General features: G+C 35.6%; 2 protein-coding genes across 2 annotated transcripts in view; one reads left to right on the forward strand and one right to left on the reverse strand.

Annotated features, from left to right (window-relative positions):
* LOC131434583 (centrosomal protein of 164 kDa) overlaps positions 1-21,529 on the reverse strand; it is a 48,399-nt gene that overhangs the window by 19,504 nt on the left and 7,366 nt on the right. The window lies entirely within an intron of this gene.
* On the forward strand, positions 9,806-17,212 carry LOC131434584 (uncharacterized). The gene is made up of 4 exons (XM_058601428.1): positions 9,806-11,991; positions 12,047-12,272; positions 12,332-12,593; positions 12,652-17,212. The coding sequence occupies exons 1-3, from the start codon at positions 11,234-11,236 to the stop codon at positions 12,470-12,472; spliced, it is 1,125 nt and encodes a 374-aa protein (XP_058457411.1). The 5' UTR covers positions 9,806-11,233; the 3' UTR covers positions 12,473-12,593; positions 12,652-17,212.

The following is a 21,529-nucleotide window of genomic DNA, read 5'->3' on the forward strand; positions in this document are numbered from 1 at the left end:
GCCAGCTGGCAAGCTTCTTGGGATAAAGATGATCTGGGTCGGTGGATGCACTCAATTATTCCGAAAATATCGACAAAGGCATGGTTCAGGGGACTGGATGTGAGTAGAGATTTCATTCGTGTGATGTCTAGACTCATGTCCAATCACTACACGTTAGATGCACATCTCCTTCGAATTGGGCTCTCCGAGACTAATCATTGTGCTTGTGGCGAAGGTTATCGATATATTGATCATGTCGTTTGGACATGCGTGGAGTATCGTGATGTCAGATCTCAACTAATAAATTCTTTGCGTACCCAAGGTAGACTATCCAATATCCCAGTTCGAGACATTCTTGCTTGTCGTGACCTTTCATACATGAAACTTATTTATCATTTCATAAAGAAAACTGGAGTTTCAATTTAATAAAGGCCCCTTTCAAGACTTAGTTCTGATCCCAGCTGCGTCCATGAGTTCAACCAATAGCTAAATTAGAATAAAAATAATGTAATGATACAAACAAACTCGAAACAGTTTATGAAATTATTAACAAAATGTCTGAAAATAACAGCTTATTTTATAATTTATAATAGGTAATCGTTTGGTTCAAATAATATTTCCGAGTAGATTTCATAATTAATGACGAGTTACCTAAGATGATATTTAAGTAATAAGAGAATATGTTTTAATAAATGCAAAACGTTGTGACTATGTTAGAATTAAATTAGGATAAGAATATTATGTAAAAGTTATGCTACGGCGAAGAAAAACTTATGTAAACTGCCTTAAGAAATAAACGTATTTATGAAAAAAAAAAAATAAATGGTAATTCTACATATTTTAGAATTGATTTTTTATGTTTTAGTAAATAGAAAATCGACAACGAACTGCATTTTTATGGTGAAACATGTCTTCGTATGCCTGAAATTTTCAAGCGCCTGCGAATGTACGTGTTTTGATGATTACACATCAATTTCTATGAAAATAACAAATTCTTTTCAATGGATATGATCAGAAGAGTGTTTAAAATATGTATAAGAAAATTATCAAACATTCATACACCTTTTCAGACGATTTTAATCATATTGATGTTTCAATTAATCTGAAAAATCTTGAAATGAATTTTTCTTCAATATTTTCCAATATGGCATCGAGGATAACAGTGTGTTGAAAAGAAAATGGTTCACGCAACGTAATGATTTATTTTACCTAAATAAAAGGGAATATAAACATGTAAATATTGAAAGGAGAAATTTTTCATTCAATATCTTTGAAAAGTGATGTCAGGTCTGTCTGTTTTTTCGCGAGATGAAAACCGAATACAACTTATCTGATTCGATTTTTGTTTTCATTGCGTATGTAATGCTGTATTTCTGAAACTTTTATGATAATATTCTCACGTCGGCAAGTTTTACGGTTATTTCAAGCAGATAAATCTGGTACAACTTATTTGCAAGTTTCGAATTGTTTTTTCTAAAAATGAAGAAAACTGCACACACTGACCTAAAATTTCATGAAGCAGTCAAGACAATGCGGACTCGGCAGCAAAATAGTTTATATTGCGAAGTACTATCATATATAATACTGTGGTATTCTTCAAAATATTTTTCTTCGATTCTTAAAAGAATAGCCGAAATCGGTTTGTTTGACCGTTTACTGATAAAAACTATCAATTGGAAAACATTTGAGGTCGATTAAGAAAACTTTTTAAGGTTTTTCCCCATTTTTCGTGACAGTATACAATTTTTAACCCACTTTACCCTATATTTCCGGATCCAGAAGTTGGATCCGCATGAAATTCAGGAATTACGTATGGGACCACAAGACCTTTCATTTGAACCTAAGTTTGTGAAAATCGGTCGCGCCATCTATGAGAAAAGTTAGTACATATATTTTCTTTTTTTTGCACATTTTACCCCATAACTCCCGAATCGAAAGTCGGATCCAAATAATATTCAGGATTTTTTTATGGGACCTCAAGACCTTTCATTTGAATCTAAGTTTGTGAAAATCGGTTTAGCCAACTCTGAGAAAAGTTAGTGCACTTATTTTCACAATTTTTAGCACATTTTACCCGAACCGAAAGTCGGATCCAAATAATATTCAGGAATTTTGTATGGGACCACAAGACCTTTCATTTGAATCTAAGTCTGTGAAAATCGGTTCAGCCGTCTCCGAGAAAAGTTAGTGCAAAAAAACGTTACATACACACATACGCACATACACACACACACATACATTTTGCGTACTCGACGAACTGAGTCGAATGGTATATGACACTCGGCCCTCCGGGACTCGGTTCAAAAGTCGGTTTTCACAGTGATTGCATAGCCTTTCTATATGAGAAAGGCAAAAAGAACCGGAATTTTCATTATAAAATTCCCGAGCTTGTCCAATCGGTAAACTTTTATTCTCTCAACGTTGGCAACACTTTTATACACATTCTGTCAAATTTTGACGCATATCGTACGATTAGTTTTTGTTTGGCGTCCATACAAAGAAGTTGAAAAATTTTCGTGTGGCGATTTTTATAATGGATGAAAATTTAGAACAACGGCTCGCCTTCGAAGCGCCATTCGGTCGATTGTTGTGCGGTTTCGACGTCATATTCATATATCCACACCTCATCACCAGTTATGATGCATTCGATGAATGTGGGGTCGCTATCTGCGTTGGAAATCATCTCTTTGGCCAAATGTGTTCGGCTGATCCATAAGAGATGCCCAACAACATAGCAATCTCTCTGATCGGTACAGAACGATTTTGCAACTTGATTTGCTTCGCCGATTCAATGTTTTCTTCAGTCACAGATGTTGTTGGGCGGCCAGGGATCTCATCATGATCAAAGCTTGTACGACCACCTTTGAAGCGTTTATACCTTATTTTTCCAAGACACGATTCACCAAAGGCCTTTTCTAACATTTTCAACGTTTCGGAACACTTAAATTCATTTGCAACACAAAATTTGATGCACGCACGTTGTTCTAAATTTTCATCCATTATAAAAATCGCCACACGAAAATTTTTCAACTTCTTTGTATAGACGATAAACAAAAACTAATCGTACGATATGCGTCAAAATTTGACAGAATGTATATAAAAGTGTTGCCAACGTTGAGAGAATAAAAGTTTCCCGATTGGACAAGTGCGGGAATTTTAAAATGAAAATTACGATTCTTTTTTGATCATAAGGTACAGCCATTTGGAAAATTTTTGATAAGTTGAACCATTGTTTTAGTTACTTCGTTTTTACATGACGATGTGAAAATTTTGGCAGAGCTTCTATAACTACTAGTGCAACGTGGGCAAGTTGTTGATTTGCTGCACAATTGTGTTAGATATACTTAAAATTGTTCTATAGTGATTTTTTCGGTATTATCGTAAAACGTAACAGGTATAAGTTTCACAAACGATTTTAATATATTTAAAAATCTTTCTGAACATATCTAACATAAAACACAATTCTAAAACAATTGTAGAACCTCTTGAAATTTCAATAAGTTACATTTGCTACTTGGGTAATAATAACACTACGGTCCACCTTTCCCAATGGTAGACCTTCAAACAGGTAAGCCGTGTGGCATCCGGCGGTATTATTTCAACCAAGAATTGATCCACAGGTTTTCTGTTCCATGTCGTAAAAGGCCACTAAAACGGGAATTCGCAAGTTAAGGTGTATTTCCGTGTCGATGACTGAATGACTGCAGAAGCCTAAAAAAGGCAGTCGTAAACGGAACATTTGTGGGCATTGCCCTTGCGGTGCTCAAAGTTCCGTGTCACAGTTAGACTGACTATAACCGGTCTTCGCCGAGCGATGACTTCATATTATTCATTTTATATGAATTCCAGTTGAGCTAAAGCCATCAATAGTAAATTTATTACTATTTATTTGCTCTTATACAATGCTTAGTTGTTTATAGTGTTAGTTCATTCATTGTGATATCCTACATAATCTTTCTTATCTTTCTTGATCTTTTACGATTATGGGCCGTTTGTTAGTTCTGCAAGGCAAAAATCTTTTGGTAAGGCTTGTTGAGATGGATACGTAATTCACTCAAGTATCTGAGTTTCAAATGCGGGATGATGTAACTATTGCATCTTCATCGTACGAGACAGGACCTCATAAGATGAATGATGCAGTTGAGATTTCTCCCGCAGTTGGAAATTCGGATGCTGGAAATTGTCAGTCATTAACTATCTCGGACGAGTTGGCTAGACCTGGTACTACGAATGAAAGATCCAGCTTTTTCACTGTCAACTAGTTGAATAAAGCGAGAGCGGGTCATTTCGTCGAAAGTCGTTTCGCCAAATGCCATTTCGCCGAAAGTCGTTTCGCCGAATAGATCATTTCACCAAAAATCGTTTCGCCGAAAGGGTCATTTCGTCGAAAGGGTCATTTTGCCGAAAGGGTTTTTTCGCCGAAAGGGTCATGTCTCCTGTATGTTATGTCTCTTGTATAACTGATGTGGCGCAGCCACATAACCGAAGCCAAGATGGCTCGGCGGCACAAAACCGACGCCAGCTGAGTCGGCCGCCAACCCGCCGTCGGAAGCGACGGCCTCTTGCATACAAAGCTGTAACCACCTCGTTTGCCCGGTCTACTCAAAACTAGGTTTCTTTGCATTAGTTAGGTCCGAACGAGCGATAGCGAGGTCGGACAGCACATGAACCAAAACGATGTGGCGTAGCCGCATTAGATATTTTTTTCATTTTCACTTAATAAACGGAAAATACCACATACTTTTGCCTGGTACACCTATGCAATTGCTTTGATGCTTAGTAACTAATAGTCAACAAGTTTTCTTGGGAACTCCGTTCTGAGGTTCATGAATCAATCTTTATTCAACAGTACAAGAATCAATTTTTATTCAAGAAGTACAAGTGTAGGTCAACAAAACGCGCGTTTACGCTATCATCTTTAATTTGTCTTCATTTTAAATCAATTCCAATTACAATTTTAAGACGATTTCAGAATTCGACGAAATGATACGGCGAAATGGCTTTCGGCGAAATGGCATTCGCCGAAATGGAATTCGGCGAAATGGCCCATTCGGCGAAATGTCATTCGGTGAAATAACCCTTTCGGCGAAATAACCTTTTCAGCGAAATGGCTATCGGCGAAACGGCTTTCGGCGAAATGACCCTGATCCGTTCTGTACACGCAGGTATTTGCTCAGTTGAGCTAAATCGTGATATATGACTCTCGGCCCTCCAAAGTTTAAATATATATATATATATATATATATATATATATATATATATATATATATATATATATATATATATATATATATATATATATATATATATATATATATATATTTATTTAGTTTTTCATGCAAATCAAATTTCAATTTGTGTTGAAATATTGGTCGGATGAATCGAAATAGAGTGTCGTTTCATTTTATCTGTGGCTACTTTACCCTTCCATAATATTTTATTAACACAGCAATGACGGAGGTTGAGCCCGGTTATCCGATACCTGAGAGACATCCTGTGCCGATGTCACGCTCGTTGTGCGTTGCTGTGCACGAGGGAAATTATTTAACTCCTGTCTCGATTCCGCAAAGTTTACATCGTAGCTTTGAAATGACCTCATCGGTAATCACATGTCTAAACAACAAGTCCTTTATACGGTTTACCCTTTATTTCCATTGGAAAAAAAACTTATATGTCCACCGAACAGAAAGATAATGTGGGTGTGTGCTGGAATTTTATTGAGCATGTACACGCATAAATAACGAAACAAGCAGTAGTTTTTCAAGCCTGATTTACATCCGTATCAAGCTAGACTATGATTGTTTAAAACCACCTATTTCTTCGTCCAACAACAATCAAGGGCATTTTTTTCTGCCGGATAATTTTGATCGCCTTTTTCTCGACATACCTATTTTCCATATGGGACTGATATGCAAGTATGGGCACCCACTCAGAAAACACGTTCAACGGTGGTCCTTCATTGGTCCAATACGTTGGATCATTGGTTCAATGAAAGTCCAATCAATCGTTCAACGGGAGGCCAACACGGGACCTTCGTTTGCCGATTTTGAAGCAGACCGTTGAACCGAATGCCATTTTTTTTGTTCAACAAACCCGGCAGAGAGAGGTCCATTGTTGAGCCATTTTTAATATGAGGAGTTGGAGCCCCGTTGGACTAGTTTTACTGGACAATTTCCGAAGTTTTTTCCACTTAGTTTTTTAAACTAACACTACATACCAGTACAATACTTCTACTTCACGTAGAATAACAACAAATTTTGTTTCTATGTAAAGGTAACACTTAATTTTCACACTATTTTTGCAAGACAAAAACAACAACAAACCGTTCCAGTAAATTGAACGAATATTTCGTGCAATATGTCGTTCAACAAGCGCCCAAAAACCAACAAAATTGAACGGCCTGCTGAGAGGGCAGCTTTTACACGAGGACCAGTGATGTCATTGTCACCAAGAAAAGTAATTTTTAATTGTCCTGACACGTACCAAGTGGTGACCACTCCAGAAATCGGATACTTCCTTCAATTGTTTTGTTAAATGCTATTTACACATCATATACATAATATGAAACTTTATTAGAAAAAAACTGGTTTGGTGTGATGATGCCTTTCTCAAAGACAAATAATAAGACATGAGACTGCCGAAGAAAAACTGAAATAATTTCGATTCATTGTAGAGTTCTTTCGGTACCTTATAAAATGACTGCACTCACCACTTGGTGGCGCGCAAGAATGATTGCATTGACATCATTTCGATTGGGAGTATGCCGTGAGTGAAAATAAACAAATGTTATCGTTGTCGCTAATGGTAACAAATTGTTTGTTTTGAAAGATGGGGAAGCTTTGCGTGCTGAAAAACTGTCGAAGAAAATCTCCGACTGTTTCTTTGTTCCAATTCCCAAAGGAAACCGAACGGTAATATACTTTATTTTTTTTATATTCTTGTATTCTTTAGTATTTGAATAATATTTAAAATGCGCTTTTTCCTAGTCTTGAAGAATGGATTCGATTTTGTGGATTCGACGAAGCGGAAGGAAAAAACTCAAACATGAAGCATCGGCGGATATGTTCGAGGCATTTCATGCCTTCATTTTTCAATGATCAATCGAATACTGCAAAAGGGTAATAGTATTATTATTATTTGAATTAATTATTAATGTATTCAATCCAATGTAGCTTGAAACCAGACGCTATCCCTACCGAGTTTGGATCTAACAAGGTGACTGGTATGTAACGATTTAGTTCAAGTTTCAAAACAATTTTACTGAGTCCGTCAAAGCATTACATACCATTTATTTTTTAATTCGATTCTGGAATATGATTAATCAGTCGCATTTTTCAGACTTCCAAACAGGTATGATTCGGCATGAACTTTCTAAATTATAGTTTTTATTTGAGTTACCATCCGTCTGAAATAATGGAGGATTCATAAACACATTGTGCCTTGGAGATTAGGATACTATAAAGACAAAAATTAACAAACAACCTCGCGTCTTCACTGAAGTTTTCTTAGAAGGAAACGCAGAGTATTTAATACTAGTGGTTTATGCATCTCTTGTGCTTGCCTTGGAGATTGAAACAACGAAAAAGAATCATGCAATCATGCATCGTACATATACGTACGTACTCCGACCAGAATTTAAAGAGAATCAAAGCGGGTCGAACAAAATTAGTTTATGAACATGTGTACCGAAGGACGAAAAAATGCAGTCATGTTGCAATACTCTCTTTGGGGAAATATTTTTCATGTCTACCCGTCAATAGCCATTCTGTAACGTGAGTAATGTTAACGAATGTTAACAACGGATTGATTTTAGTCCAAATACATCACATAATCTTTTACACTTATGACATTAATCTATCACCCGCTGGTTGAGCGATCTTTCGAACAAGGCTCTAGTTAGAAATGTTAGATTTCTATCTGGTTTCATATTATTTCTTAGAACTGTTAGTAGCTACTAGTCTTCATTAGTAAAGCCTGTTCTTTTTAAAATCGATCCAAAATTCTCGCTATTCTGCTGAAAGCCGAATTTATATTATAGTCTCGCCTGGATCAACGAAACCTTCACATTATCCCGCAAAAAGTTGAAGTTAGAAACTGTCATAATTTTCCCGTCGATTTTCACGAGGCTTCCTACACCACCTCATGAAAAACTGCACCAGACCATATAATTTCCTCCCTCATATTTCAATGTGCGTCTTCAATGGCTTAAGCCGTTTGAGTTTAATTGTCTTGTTGAGCCATTTCATGCCACTTGGCTATTCATAGCATGGGATACAGAACGTCGACGAACAGTTTATTTGGATTTCGCTTGGCTTCTAATTTTTCTTGATTTTGCGCTAGATATCTGAGAATACTTTTTTCTGCAAAAGAACTATATTTTTAATGTTTTTCAGAGCTTTCACTAAATATAGCAAAAATGTGAGATACAGTGTTGACTACAATGTATTGGTTGATTTATTTGATTTGAATACAATAAATGTAAAATGAAAAAAAAATGTGTGTAAATAACATCAGGAATGAATTTCTTTCATTATTATTAATTACTTCAATACCCAAGACCTGAACTTAAGTTGTAGATGGAAACGCATCGTATTTAGTTTTGAAGGCGAGTATGTATGATGATGTGTATGATTTCCTAATTAAATACCATGCGTCTCCATCTTATGATAATTTGATGGAGACGCATGGTTTTTCGATTGATTTAATATTTTGAAAGTCTGATATAATACTGATCCACTTTTTTTAAATGTGAGAATAATACAGCGTAATGTACTCATAAATGATTTATTATTAATGTACAATCTAGAGTGGTACCAAAATTGTAAGTACGAATAAAAACAACTCGAAAAGTTTGAACATTTTTATAGTTTATATTAATTTAATTTATGTTTGGGACAGCTTTTATATGCAAACCCAGCTACACCCTTTGTTGGATTATGATTGGACGAGTGTTATGTTAATAATAGCACATTTTGATTGGAATTTAAGATTTGCGTCTGTGCAATCAGTGAAACGTTCCAATCACGTTTGAATGCAATCAGTAAAATTTTCCAATCACGTTTGAATCTATTTTCTGCTATTTACTTCAAAACATGAACTTTTACAGATTCAGATACGACGAACTTTTCGCTGCATCACTTATATGAAGAAGAAAAAATTAAAGTTTCTAGACTTCAAACAGCATTGAGATGCGAAAAGAAACAGCTTAGAAGCCTTCGCCTTTTGTGTAAGAGACGAAAAAATTCGCTGGTTTCTAAAAATCATAAAATTCATGAGCTACGGACACAATTGAAGGCGAAACAGAAGTTTACGAAATATGAAATGAATGTGTTGAGATATGTACAACAAAATCCTATTTTATTGGAATCAATCGAAAACTCAATGAATAACAAATATGCTAGGCGTTACCATCATATCAAACCCCTAGCAACACGACAAAAGATAAGATCTGCAACAGGATATAGATCATTACGGCTGGCGGAAGTCATTTGTCTACCAAATCCTCGAACAGTGTCAAGGTGGCAACAGAATATTGGGCTAACACCAGGATTTAATGAACAAATTTTAAGACGAATGGCTGTGTCTGCGAAATCTATGAGTACTGTTGACAGAATAGTTTCTATTCTAATCGATGGTATGTCAAAAAAACCTACTCTAGAATATCATGCAAAGACAGATCGATTCCATGGTCTGCCTGATGACGGAGAGGTAAAAACATTCGAAAACAACAACATCTTTAATTTGGCAAATGAAGCCATCACTATTATGGCTAGAGGGGTATGCTCAAAATACAAGCAGGTGAGTTTGTTAATAACTCCGAAAATATAATTCAAAGTGTGTTTTTAAAATATTCCAGGTTTTTGGTTATTTTCTAGCTAATTCAACACTTGGCAGTAGTTGTCAAGCTAGAGTAATCGTTGAAGCTGTAAAACATCTATCAACTGCAGGTTTCATTCCAATCACAGTTATAATGGACCAACACGCAACCAATATTCAAACGGCAGAGGTGTTAGGGGTGAATACAAAAAACCCAATGTTTTTTGTTGATGGAAATCCAGTAGTGCTATTTTACGACAGTCCGCGTTTGATTAAATCAATGCGTAATAATCTATTCTCCAAAAACGTTCTTTATAAGAATAAGATTGCTTCTTTCCGATATATACGCGAACTATTCTCTCTAGATGTACAAAACGTACCTCGGTTGGTTCCAAAGTTAACTAGAAAAGCTGTTTTCTTGCCACCGTTTTCAAAAATGAGTGTAAAAAATGCTACTCGTACTTTGAGCAGAACAACCGCAAACGCTATAAAATTGCATGTACAGTTAGAGAATCTGAGAGCTGAAGCAAATGATACCGCCGAATTTATTGAAATTTTCGACAACTTGTTTGACGTATTCAATTCACGTAATGAATCAGATAAACTCAAGGCAAGTATTTGTAATTCTTCATGTTGTAAGCTGATCGCAATTACAGCAAGAAAATTGAATTTAGTTTTATAAACATCGTCGATAAAAATATATTACACAATGATTCCCCATAAAATTTTTACACGCATAATCTCTAAAATAAATCTATAACGAATCTGTCTATCTGAATCAGTACATACACGAAGCACTTGATTTCCATGTTTTGATAATACCACAATGTTTGCAGCCGTTGAGAGCCTCAATTAAAGGAAATAGCAATCATTGGGAGTTCTTAAACAACATGGAGGACATTTTCAAGACCATGATGTTCGTTCCAGCGACTTGCTTTGATCCTTCTGTTGTAATATAGTGTGAACAATTTTTTGTTTGGCATTTATTCATTCGATATTTCAGGCAGTACAGGAAGCGAATGATTCGTTAACATCAATACAACGGCATCCTCCATGTTTGAGTGGATATGTACATAATATACAAGCGATCCGAGAGCTATGGACTATTCTGAATACCAAATATGGGGTACCCTTCATTCGATCCAATTTCATTTGTCATGATGCGTTGGAAAATGAGTTTTCAAGTATTCGACGCAGTTGTGGGTTCAATGATACACCAAACTGCTACCAATTTGCAGCTGCTTTAAAATACAGTAGTGTTGCTAGATGTTTGGATGCTACTACAAATACGAACTGTGAATATGATGAGATTGTTACTTTAGTTGATAACGTAAAAGAGTCGGAACAAGATCCACTGGCAATCGATACGGAAAATTGTTCATTGCGTTATTTTCAATCAATAGATTTTGATAAAGTCCAATTTCCAAATATAGCCGAGATGAATGCTCTCGTATATGTTGTTGGATATGCAGTGACAAAACTAAAACATAGAAGGTGTCGTAAACGAATGGTTCTGAAACACGGAGTATTGCAGATCCTGCAAAATCGTTATTCGTTCTGTAGATTGAAACATCATCTTCATGCAAACGGATTCAAATATCCTAATAATGCAGCAATTGAGATCGGTACCCTTCTATTAATAGCTTTCAAAGAAAAATTCTACAATTTTTTTACCGAAAGTAGATCAGGAGTGAAGAACAGATTAACTGAATATGTTGATTACTGTGACTATGAGTCGTATATTTGCCCCACTTGTTTCGAAAGATTTACTGACTGCCTTATAAACACTCTAATTAAAGGACAACTTTTGAAAATAAAAAACAAAATCAACAAGAAAAATCGCAACACCAGTTTGAAAAAGAATGGAAAAGCCCGCAGGATGGGTATTGAAAGCAAGCAACAGGTTAATAAAACAGGCAAGATGGAAAAATATAGGCGAACAAATTATAAAATAAAACGAACCCGGCTAAATCAAGAATCTGATTCAGTCCAGCCAATTCAAAATACAGAAAAAAATGACGTTGTAATCCCATGTAGTACAAAGGAACTTATTGGTGGTCCTAGCTCATCATGTGAAAATGCTCCAAAACTCGTTGAAAAGGATTATGAACAAATCGAGATGGAAAAATGTGTGACAATGCTGGAAAATTTTGTAGCTAAATTCCCACCGCGAAATACGATTCGGGTCGAGCAAAGGTGATTGGGTTATTCTTAAAAACAATTTCTTGAATATAATGAGGATTTTTTTCAGAGATTGTCTTCACTTATCTCTTGAATACATTTTAAGTACGTTCACTGATTTTGAGAATGAACTGCGGCACATTTTTATTAAGTACAAAAAATACGGTAGATACCTTTCCAAAATAATGGAATTAACGAGTTGGAATGAACTATCCAATATCTTAGACGAGAATCATAAGTTAAGAATGATTATTTATCTGGAACAAAAACTGCTTCCAGAACAAGAATTTGGAATGGTAGGTTAAGAACTTGTTTAAGATGGATTTGATAGCTAGATTTAAACAATTTTTTTCAGCATAGCGAATTTTTTAGCTCAGTTCTGATTTATGAATGGGGGTTGCGTGTTTTCATGAAAATACATAATTTTTCAAACCGACAAGATGCTCTAGAACACATCAGGTTGCAGGAAGATATGGTCATTTACGAACGTGACTAAGTGTAAGTCCAATGTATCGGGCCACGGTCCATTTGCCTTATCCTCAGAGGCGTAGGAGATGTTTCCCGCGGCTCTGCACATGACTAATAATATGGAAATATTTAAATCAATTTCATCAGTAGTAAGTTTTTATTAATATTAATGTTAGTTTCTTTTGTTAATTAAAATATATATTACAGTTCGTCTTCATCGCTGCGGCTTCTAGTACGATCTAGCTCCGATGTTTTGTATATTGCCTCCAGTGGTCTTATTATTAATATTATTACCAATAAAAAAATACAAAATTGATGCGATGAACAAAATGTATTGGGTCTATTTCACACCATACCGAAATGATCAAATATGACCGATCTTGAACATGGCATATCTGTATACAAAAGCAGCATTTTTGATTTGTTGTTTAGAATAGTATGTTAATAATCGAAAGGGGTGAAATGTATTTATATCAGCTTTTGTTTTCTAACTCTTAGTTATTCGCAATCTCTTTCCAAAGATTCATATAAATATCTACAATGGTTATTATAGTTTATTCGATTGCCAAATTTCTCCGCAGAATACTTTTGTGAACATGGCTGCACTTCAATTAAATTGTTGCACTTTGTATGAAAATCTTCAGCTTGCGAAAAAACTAAGATTCAGTATAGTATGTAGTAGATGTTAAAAAACTGAATTTGAATGTTCGAATGATCACTTGAAGAATACCTTCTTCATCAGGAAAAGCCTTGGTTTTCCTCGTTCAGTTGAGCTGCTCTCAGAAAGTTATCCGGATATCATGGCCTAGCTACTACCTGGTCGTAGTGGCAAATGCGTTGTATGAAAAAGATCGAAGTTTTTCTAAATGCAAAATGCCAAACGAAGAAGGAGAACTTGTCGTTAAACAGCCTAATTTGCTACTCCCATGCAGATTAACACAATTATCCAATTGAACAGCATAAATACAAACACTTTCATCATCGCCAGGTATTTGCTGACCTTATACATGCAATTTGAAATAGTGTTCAAATAGTTTGACATGTGAATTGTAAATATAGGAACTCAGCAGCGGTGCCAGTTTAACGTCATTGTTGCCAGTTTTACGGAGGACCGTGATGTGCATCAAAAAAAGATCACCAGTGTCTAGTCTATATATTTGTTTATGCCTTTCTCTTAATTGTTAATATGAGAATATATTCTAGAAAGTTGACCTCTACTCCCGATATATCTGGGACTGGATCCCGAAAAAACCTCTTTGAGACATTACTAAGGCATATTTTGCATATGTAATCTAGTAATTCCGTAACTCCATATGAAAATCTTTTTTTTTTTAACTATAAGACCTTCCACTCGCAGTGGCAAGTCCTCCGAGACAATGGGCCGTATGAATAAAATGTAGTAAAGTCTGTTGTTTGTAGTATCTTCTCAAAAACATAGTCCACAGAGTAAAACACGTTTGGTTTTGTTTTAATTATTCTACTTCACTTTATCAGCAAATACACGAGTAGCAACCTCTGGAGCTACCTACCGAAAAATTGTAGTAAATACTACATGTTCGAACGTTGTTGTGTAGTAAAGTCTCTGCTTTTGACAGGAACGTGATCCACATGCAGCATTTACTACCGAAATTCAAGCATGCTACGTTTTATTCATATGGCCCAATACGTTGGCAGGGCCGGTGAAACTTGTTAAGGCCAGGTGGGTAATTTTTCGTATCTGGGGGAACGACCCCCTATTTTCAAGTATACCTTAATTTTAATGAAAATTTTATTTATCCCTTAAAAGAGCAAGATCGATTTTTTTAATATTTTGTTTCGATATAACTTTGCATTAAACGCGTAAATTCGAAGTTTTAAACGTTTCCGATTTTTTGTTTCAAAACAAAATTGCACATTTAAGCATTAAATACGACATAAAACTACTATGGAGTTGTTCAAACGGTTGACGTAGGACTACTCAACTAGTGTCAAAATTACTTTGGCAGTAATTTTGACACTAGTTGAAGTTGCTTTGAGGATTGAGACAGCTGTCTTTTGTGTTCCCTTCAAACTTATTTGTGTCAGTGAATTTTCGCAATTAACTTTTTGAGAATTTTTGTTACCCTGACAGTTAAGTTTGTTGGGATTGATGATGGAAGGTGCTGAACTCGTTCGTCCAGTAGTTCGTGATTGAGGTTACCCTGCAATATCCTCGAATATGAAAAAATTGCCGAATTTCGATCAAAATGTGTCTCGTGCGGAAAATAAATCCACAAACGGTCTAGCCGCTGATGTGCATATCACTTTAGTCGAAAGGTTCCGGGACTGATTCAAAGAAATGTCATATTAACCTCATTTTCCGAAAGTTCCAAATTTAAGATGATAGGTGTCAAACTTTCACGTCAATCGGACTACAAACACTAAGCCTACCGACATATAAGTGACGTTACTTATTTATTGATGAAAAAATGAAAATAACTATTTCCGTTTATTGATAAAACATTGCTTTTCAAAGGGATAAAACCACGCAAGCCCAACAAGTTTGAGAAGTGTTATCCATATTCGGATTAAAAATAAAGATTTGTGGTATTATGACTTTAAAATTAAGCAAGTTTTGAAAATCCTAGTTATTTCCTGGACTTTTTGAACGATGTGTTTTTGTAGGGTAGTATCGAACCGCACAGAGTGCAAGTCAATGCGATACTGAATCTTGTTTTTATGAGCGATTTTCTTAAATGCGAACGCACTCATTCAAGAGCAGAAATCTTGTAGAAACCGCAGCTTATGTATATAAAATTGCCGTATCTGTTGGAGGAAATTATGACAATGGTTTGAGAAACTGGAAAAATTAGAAATACTTTGTTACTAATTGAAGATTCGATCATCATTATCTGTGATATCGAATATCAGTTAAAAATGTAGATGTTCAAAACCTGACCGCTGTTTGTACGGTCTTATTTTCTGTATTTTGAATTTGCACCCCAGTATAGAAAACAAAAATGTAATCCTACGTCAAAAGTTTTTTTTTATTTATGTGAAGATAAAGAACGGAAAGGTGAGATGTGAAGGTTCGTTTGAGCAAACAGAAATCACGTCTCACCTTGCTGTTGCATATCTTCACATCCTTCCATTATTATTCTAAGTTACAAATCTTCTAATTATGAATCATACTAATATTACCATTGTTTATCGATCGAAATTTCAGGTGGATAATTACCCACCTTTGGAATTTTCGGATGGGTAGTACAACCCACCGTACCCACCTCTTTCACCGGCCCTGTACGTTGGTACATAAGAGCTACATTCCTCGAAAAAAATCCTGTAATTTTTCATTTTATTAAATGCACATAAATGGAACGTCGCAGTTCACGCAAATTTACGTGCATACATATTCACAATATTATGTCTAAAACTCCATGACATCAAATTCATTGAAATAAACAAGAAAAAGTTATAAAAGCGACTACTGTGATATGAAACGAGAACCATCAGATCACAAAGTACGTCCGTTGATCGACTGAGCCACAGAAGCACACATCTGCTTGGCTGGTAAAAGAAGCATTTAAATTCATACAGTCTAACCCTCAAGCCGATTACACATTACAGACTAAACCAGTAAAATTCATGCTAATCCAACAATAAGTCATTACAAATGAAATTTCATGTCATTTGACAAATTAAGTCTGTGTGAACTACATCGTATGAGAGATTAAGACACCTGTAAAACTCAATTTTTGTCCCGGAGTGTAAGATCAACGATTCAGGGCTCCTATTGCTTCTCTATGTACTCAAATTATTATCTGTTCTCAAACCTCAAGCCATCTCTGAGAACTCTATATGAGTTTCATTTTGGAGTTTTCGACCGTTACTTCTGGAATCTGAAACCGTTTTCAGTCATAATGAGTTTTACCATCAACTAATATGACCTAAAAATTGGAATAGTTCTGAGGCACGTTTAGAAGATATCATCCGTTCTTTACGAATCGAAACATGGAAGCCATCTCGGACCAATCCTGTTCATGCTATTCGTGAATAATCGATGGAGTCTCATTTTTGCCTTTCTCATGTAGTAAGGATATGCAATTATTGTGAATACCGACTTTTAAACCGAGGTTATTTGCATTCAATGTTTTTATCCGGTTTTTACGTCAAAAAATATTTAAACGGGTTTAACAAATTAACTTGCACTTAGCCGATTTAGGCCTTAAGCTGTTCAATGCAGTCATTATTGACTCTCGAATGTGTGATCTTTTACCTTACCTTACCTAACAGCTATAGTCCTGGGGTATCCTTTGCTGTCGGTCTCAGAAGAAGTAAATTTACACTTTTTGCTTAGGTGTGTGGATGTTTGTTCTCTGTTTAGTAATCATACATAATAACTGTTTACTGACACTGCATATAGAATGCATGTGGTAATTCATGCAGGTCCCATTCAGTGCGGTTTTCTGCATCTGTATTTATAATGTTTTCTAGTCCTACTTAGATCTGCTTAGGTTCTGTTTTCGGTTATTGATACTATGGGTATGTAAATACTTTAACGAATTGAATAGGAACAAGTTACCGGCCGTAGCTCTCGCACTGAAGAAGGTCTGTCCATTAACCACTTTGACCGAAATTGGCACCGAAAAGGGTTCCAGTATGGTTTTCATTCATGTATTATTGATTGCTCTGTGAAGTGCGACCAACAACCAGCACAAACTGACATATCTCTGCTCACTCCTAGACATCCTGTTCCGACACGACCTTATAGCAAGCCAAAAGGTAAGAGCAATGAGCTCAATCTAGGGTGGCTTGGATGATTGAGCGTAAAGTAAATGTTTGCTTTCCGAACAATCTTTCTCTACCGAGCGCAACGTTTGTCGTTCTTTTTTATCCAGTAAACACTGCAGATGCTATGCGAAAAACTTTTACTTCAACCGCTGTGTATCGGTTTCTGGCCACATATCACGGAGCTGGTAGAAAAATTATAACTACAAAAAACGCAACTTGTTTCGGTTTTTGATATACTTTACCGATAAGAAAGGTAATCATGATAGAACAAATATTACTGATGCATGGATAAATTAGTCTGTTTTATTTTCAATTTATCAACAAAAAATTTACGTGCAGTACAAAGCAGATGTCCACTTCCATCCAGTCCACCAATTACAAATTACACGGCATTTTTATTGATCTAGTATCGGAAGTTAATGACAAAATATTTATTTTATAAGGGGCTGTCCATAAAAAACGTCACGCCGCAAGGGGGAGGGGGGTGTTTCATAAAACGTGACCTTTTGTGACAGGGGGACTCCACCAACATCAAAGCTTATCGAATCATCTAATGATTGAACTTATATAAATCAAAAATCATTTTAGCTCAAAATCACTACACATTGTGTGACGGAAGTGTGATATTCTCCTTTTCGCAGATATCCACTTATATTCTAGACACTTGTTCGCGGCCTTTGACTCAACGCAAGCCACCGTTATCCCGCACTGTCACCCACTGCTACACATAATCATACTCAATGTGCATATCACATAATTCAGGATACCACATCCTCCCCATCAACAACAGTATTAATAAATATCAGTTAATAACAATTGTAATTACCGAGATATATTTGTAGTCTACCTACAGAGATCTAACCGTGGTTTTGATTGAGGCTAACCGCGGTTATCTGTCTTATAAGCTGTCAATGCCAGTCTTCAACATCTGCCTCCATTTATATTTCAATCCTTCAACCCTTTTCTGATTTACCAGAAAAAAATTCAAAAAAAATCTGCAGAAAACCCGACGCAACAGTTATTCTTTTTTTTTCTTTTAATATAGACCATGAACTAAACTCGGTTCAATGAACTTTATGTTGGCCATGGGCTTAACCCGACGCAACAGTTATTCTTTTTTTAATATTGACCTTGAGCTTTACTCGGTGCAATGTACTCCATGTTGTTTATTTGCTTAACCCAACGCATCTCTTATCGTTTTTATTGCTGATTATTTTTAATTTTATTTGCCATGAGCTGAACTTGGCTCACTCATTGCGCACTTCTGGCAACACTTGAAAAAAAAGCTTAACATCGTTCTTTCTTTTTTTCTGCTTTCTCGTCGTCTGTAAATCATCTTAATCATACTTATGATGATAATGAATTTAAGATTCTCCAGTTCAGTTTATCATGGCAGGATCGCCAATGTGATATTCTTCTTTTCGCAGATATCCACTTATATTCTAGACACTCGTTCTCGGCCTTTGACTCAACGCAAGCCACCGTTATCCCGCACTGTCACCCACTGTTACACGCTAACACCATCATACTCAATGTGCATATCACATAATTCAGGGTACCACCGGAAGATCAGTACCGATATTGATCGATGTGATTTAAAATTCACTGAACAACTGATCATGAAAAGATTCTTCGGCAGTGATCTCGTTTTGATGAGGTTTTGGTCTTTATTTTCTCAGCCCTGTATGCTACACTAAGGAAATATTATTGTTTACCTAAAACAATAATATACCTGTGTACCGCTAGGAGGAATAAAACAGATGATTTAAATGTTTCATCAATTCCAACCAAATACTTTTGTTAATTTATATAATTGATATTAATTAAATAATTCCGATTATTTTGTAATGTCAGGGATATTTTTTAATCTAATGACAGCATTTAATAAATCGATTTTCCCTCATATTGGTATGGTTTGTCATACATATTGAGAATGTATTGAGATGAATTTTATTTATTTCGAATTCGTGACATGTGATATAGGGGATGGGGGGTCTTTACTTCTGTGACAATTTGTGACAAAGAGGGCAAGGGGAGTCAAAAATCGTCAACAAAGCGTGACGTCTTTTATGGACAGCTCCTAAGCACATTCAGCATACCGGACAATTGGATCCTATATCAATCTCGTAAACTGATGCAACATACTGTTTTATTGATTAGTTGGCCTACAATCAGCAGCTACGACTAATTTGAATACCATTGCTTTGGTCCTAAGAAAAATTATCGAAGAATAATTGATGCTAAGTTTGTGGAATAAACGTGGTCGATTCGAATTTTAATCGTATACATCGTTTTTTTTCATATACTCAGAGCTATTGCACGAAACGAAAATAATAGTACACTCTATAAGTGTATTGGAAAACGTGTTGCAGGAAAAATCGAATAAATCGACAGGAAGATTTGCTTCCTATTAAAGACCATGTACAATTTTTTTCATTACATCAGCAAATATGGCATACTTTGATTTACGTTTGTAATAATCATCACGTTACCCTTATGTCATTTTTGCTTGAAATCGATCTTCCATCACCTGTTTGGCGGCACCTCACTTGAGGTGACGTGGGCCGACGGCATAGGAACCTAAATTTTAGTATCAGTAATTTTTCGTGTTTAGTCCAATGGATTTTCTTTTTCACTGCACTACCAGAGAAAACCTAGCTGCATTGCAAAAAATCTTTCTTACTCGCGAAATACTAGAATTTTTACCGCACTAACAGCAGACGACGTGCTCACTCTTTGAGAGTTTCACCGTAAGTCCAAACATTGTACTAGGAACAATATAGCAATTCCTTTTGTGTATAACTTGCTAAAACATGTTCAGAGTGTAATGATTATATGTGCGAAGTTTCGTCAAAAAAAATGCTGCAACAGAAACGCGTCGTAATAGAGTGAAAACCAAACAGATTCCTAGGCTTGAAGTTTTATTTTTGTAACCAAGTTCCGTTCAGATGTTACGGAGACGTTCGAGAAGGAAAAGGTCGACAAAGTCGGTTAGAAGTATTTGGTGCACTAGGGGATCTGTGGATGCATCAAATCAAGCAAACTGTTCATTGTGACCGGCGTCATCAACAGCCAAATACAGAAAAGAATGCCTCCATAAGCGTCAGCTGCCCTTCCTACAATCCAACAAAGGAGACACTTTGTTTTGGTCGGATCTGCCATCGTACCATTATGCGGAACCGGTGTAAAAGTGGTGCGATGCCCAGGCCCAGCAGGTAGCATGGGTAGTAACATGATTTGATACATAAATATAATGCAAGTAATTTTGTTCACGATTCAATTGAAAGAGTTTTATTGGCAAGAAAGTTTATTGGAACGATAAAGGAATTAATCAATTATGTCAGGGAGTCGCCAAAATGCGTTGCACAATTTAAGCAGTTGCAGATTGAAAAATTGCGGAAATCAAGCAAGGCAATGACCTAAAGTAATCATAAGCATTAAGTGACAGCACCGAACTGACATGAAATCAAGACTAATACGATATAGATGTCGTATTGCAAGTTTAACATTACGTTTAAGTCATATATTAGAAATTTAAATCCATAAAAGCACTGCAATTACCTAGCATCATAGTTGACACGATGTGATTATAAAGCGCTAGAATAAAATGTACAACCATTAGCGATATTATGCTGCAAATATATACCTTATGATAAAAAAAAGAACCGGAATTTTCATTTTAAAATTCCCGCGCTTGTCCAATCGGTAAACTTTTATTCTCTCAACGTTGGCAACACTTTTATACACATTCTGTCAAATTTTGACGCATATCGTACGGTTAGTTTTTGTTTGGCGTCTATACAAAGAAGTTGAAAAATTTTCGTGTAGCGATTTTTATAATAACAACAACAAGTATAATGTTATTATAATACCGATTTATTGTTTTCTTTTTTTTTCTGTAAAATCTTAAAAGCTCAGTTTGCCTGACAAAAACATAATATGAGCATAAAAAAGAACATTGGGACATGCATTTCTTCCAAAATGAAGCTTTTCATTTATCAAGTAGGGACGAAGGAAATTACTTCCATTGTACTTTAGAATATAGCGGATTGGTGAAAAGCAAAACTTTAGGTAACAAATTAATAACTCTATCGAATTCCTGAAATGGAAATCTTGAAATCTTATTTTCATTTCTCTTGTTTATTCGGCTAATTCTATTCATTGCAAATCGAATGTAGTTTAAAATTGAATAATCAATATTTCGGCTAGACAGCACTGCTAAAGATGTCAAGTTTCTGAACAAAATAGCAATAAAATCTAAATTGAACATATTTCACTACACTCAAATATATTCGGCATGGTTCAAATAGAAGAAGCAGCAGCAATAAATACCTTC

The sequence above is a fragment of the Malaya genurostris genome, chromosome 3 (genome assembly GCF_030247185.1).
Source record: "Malaya genurostris strain Urasoe2022 chromosome 3, Malgen_1.1, whole genome shotgun sequence".
Lineage (NCBI taxonomy): Eukaryota > Metazoa > Arthropoda > Insecta > Diptera > Culicidae > Malaya > Malaya genurostris.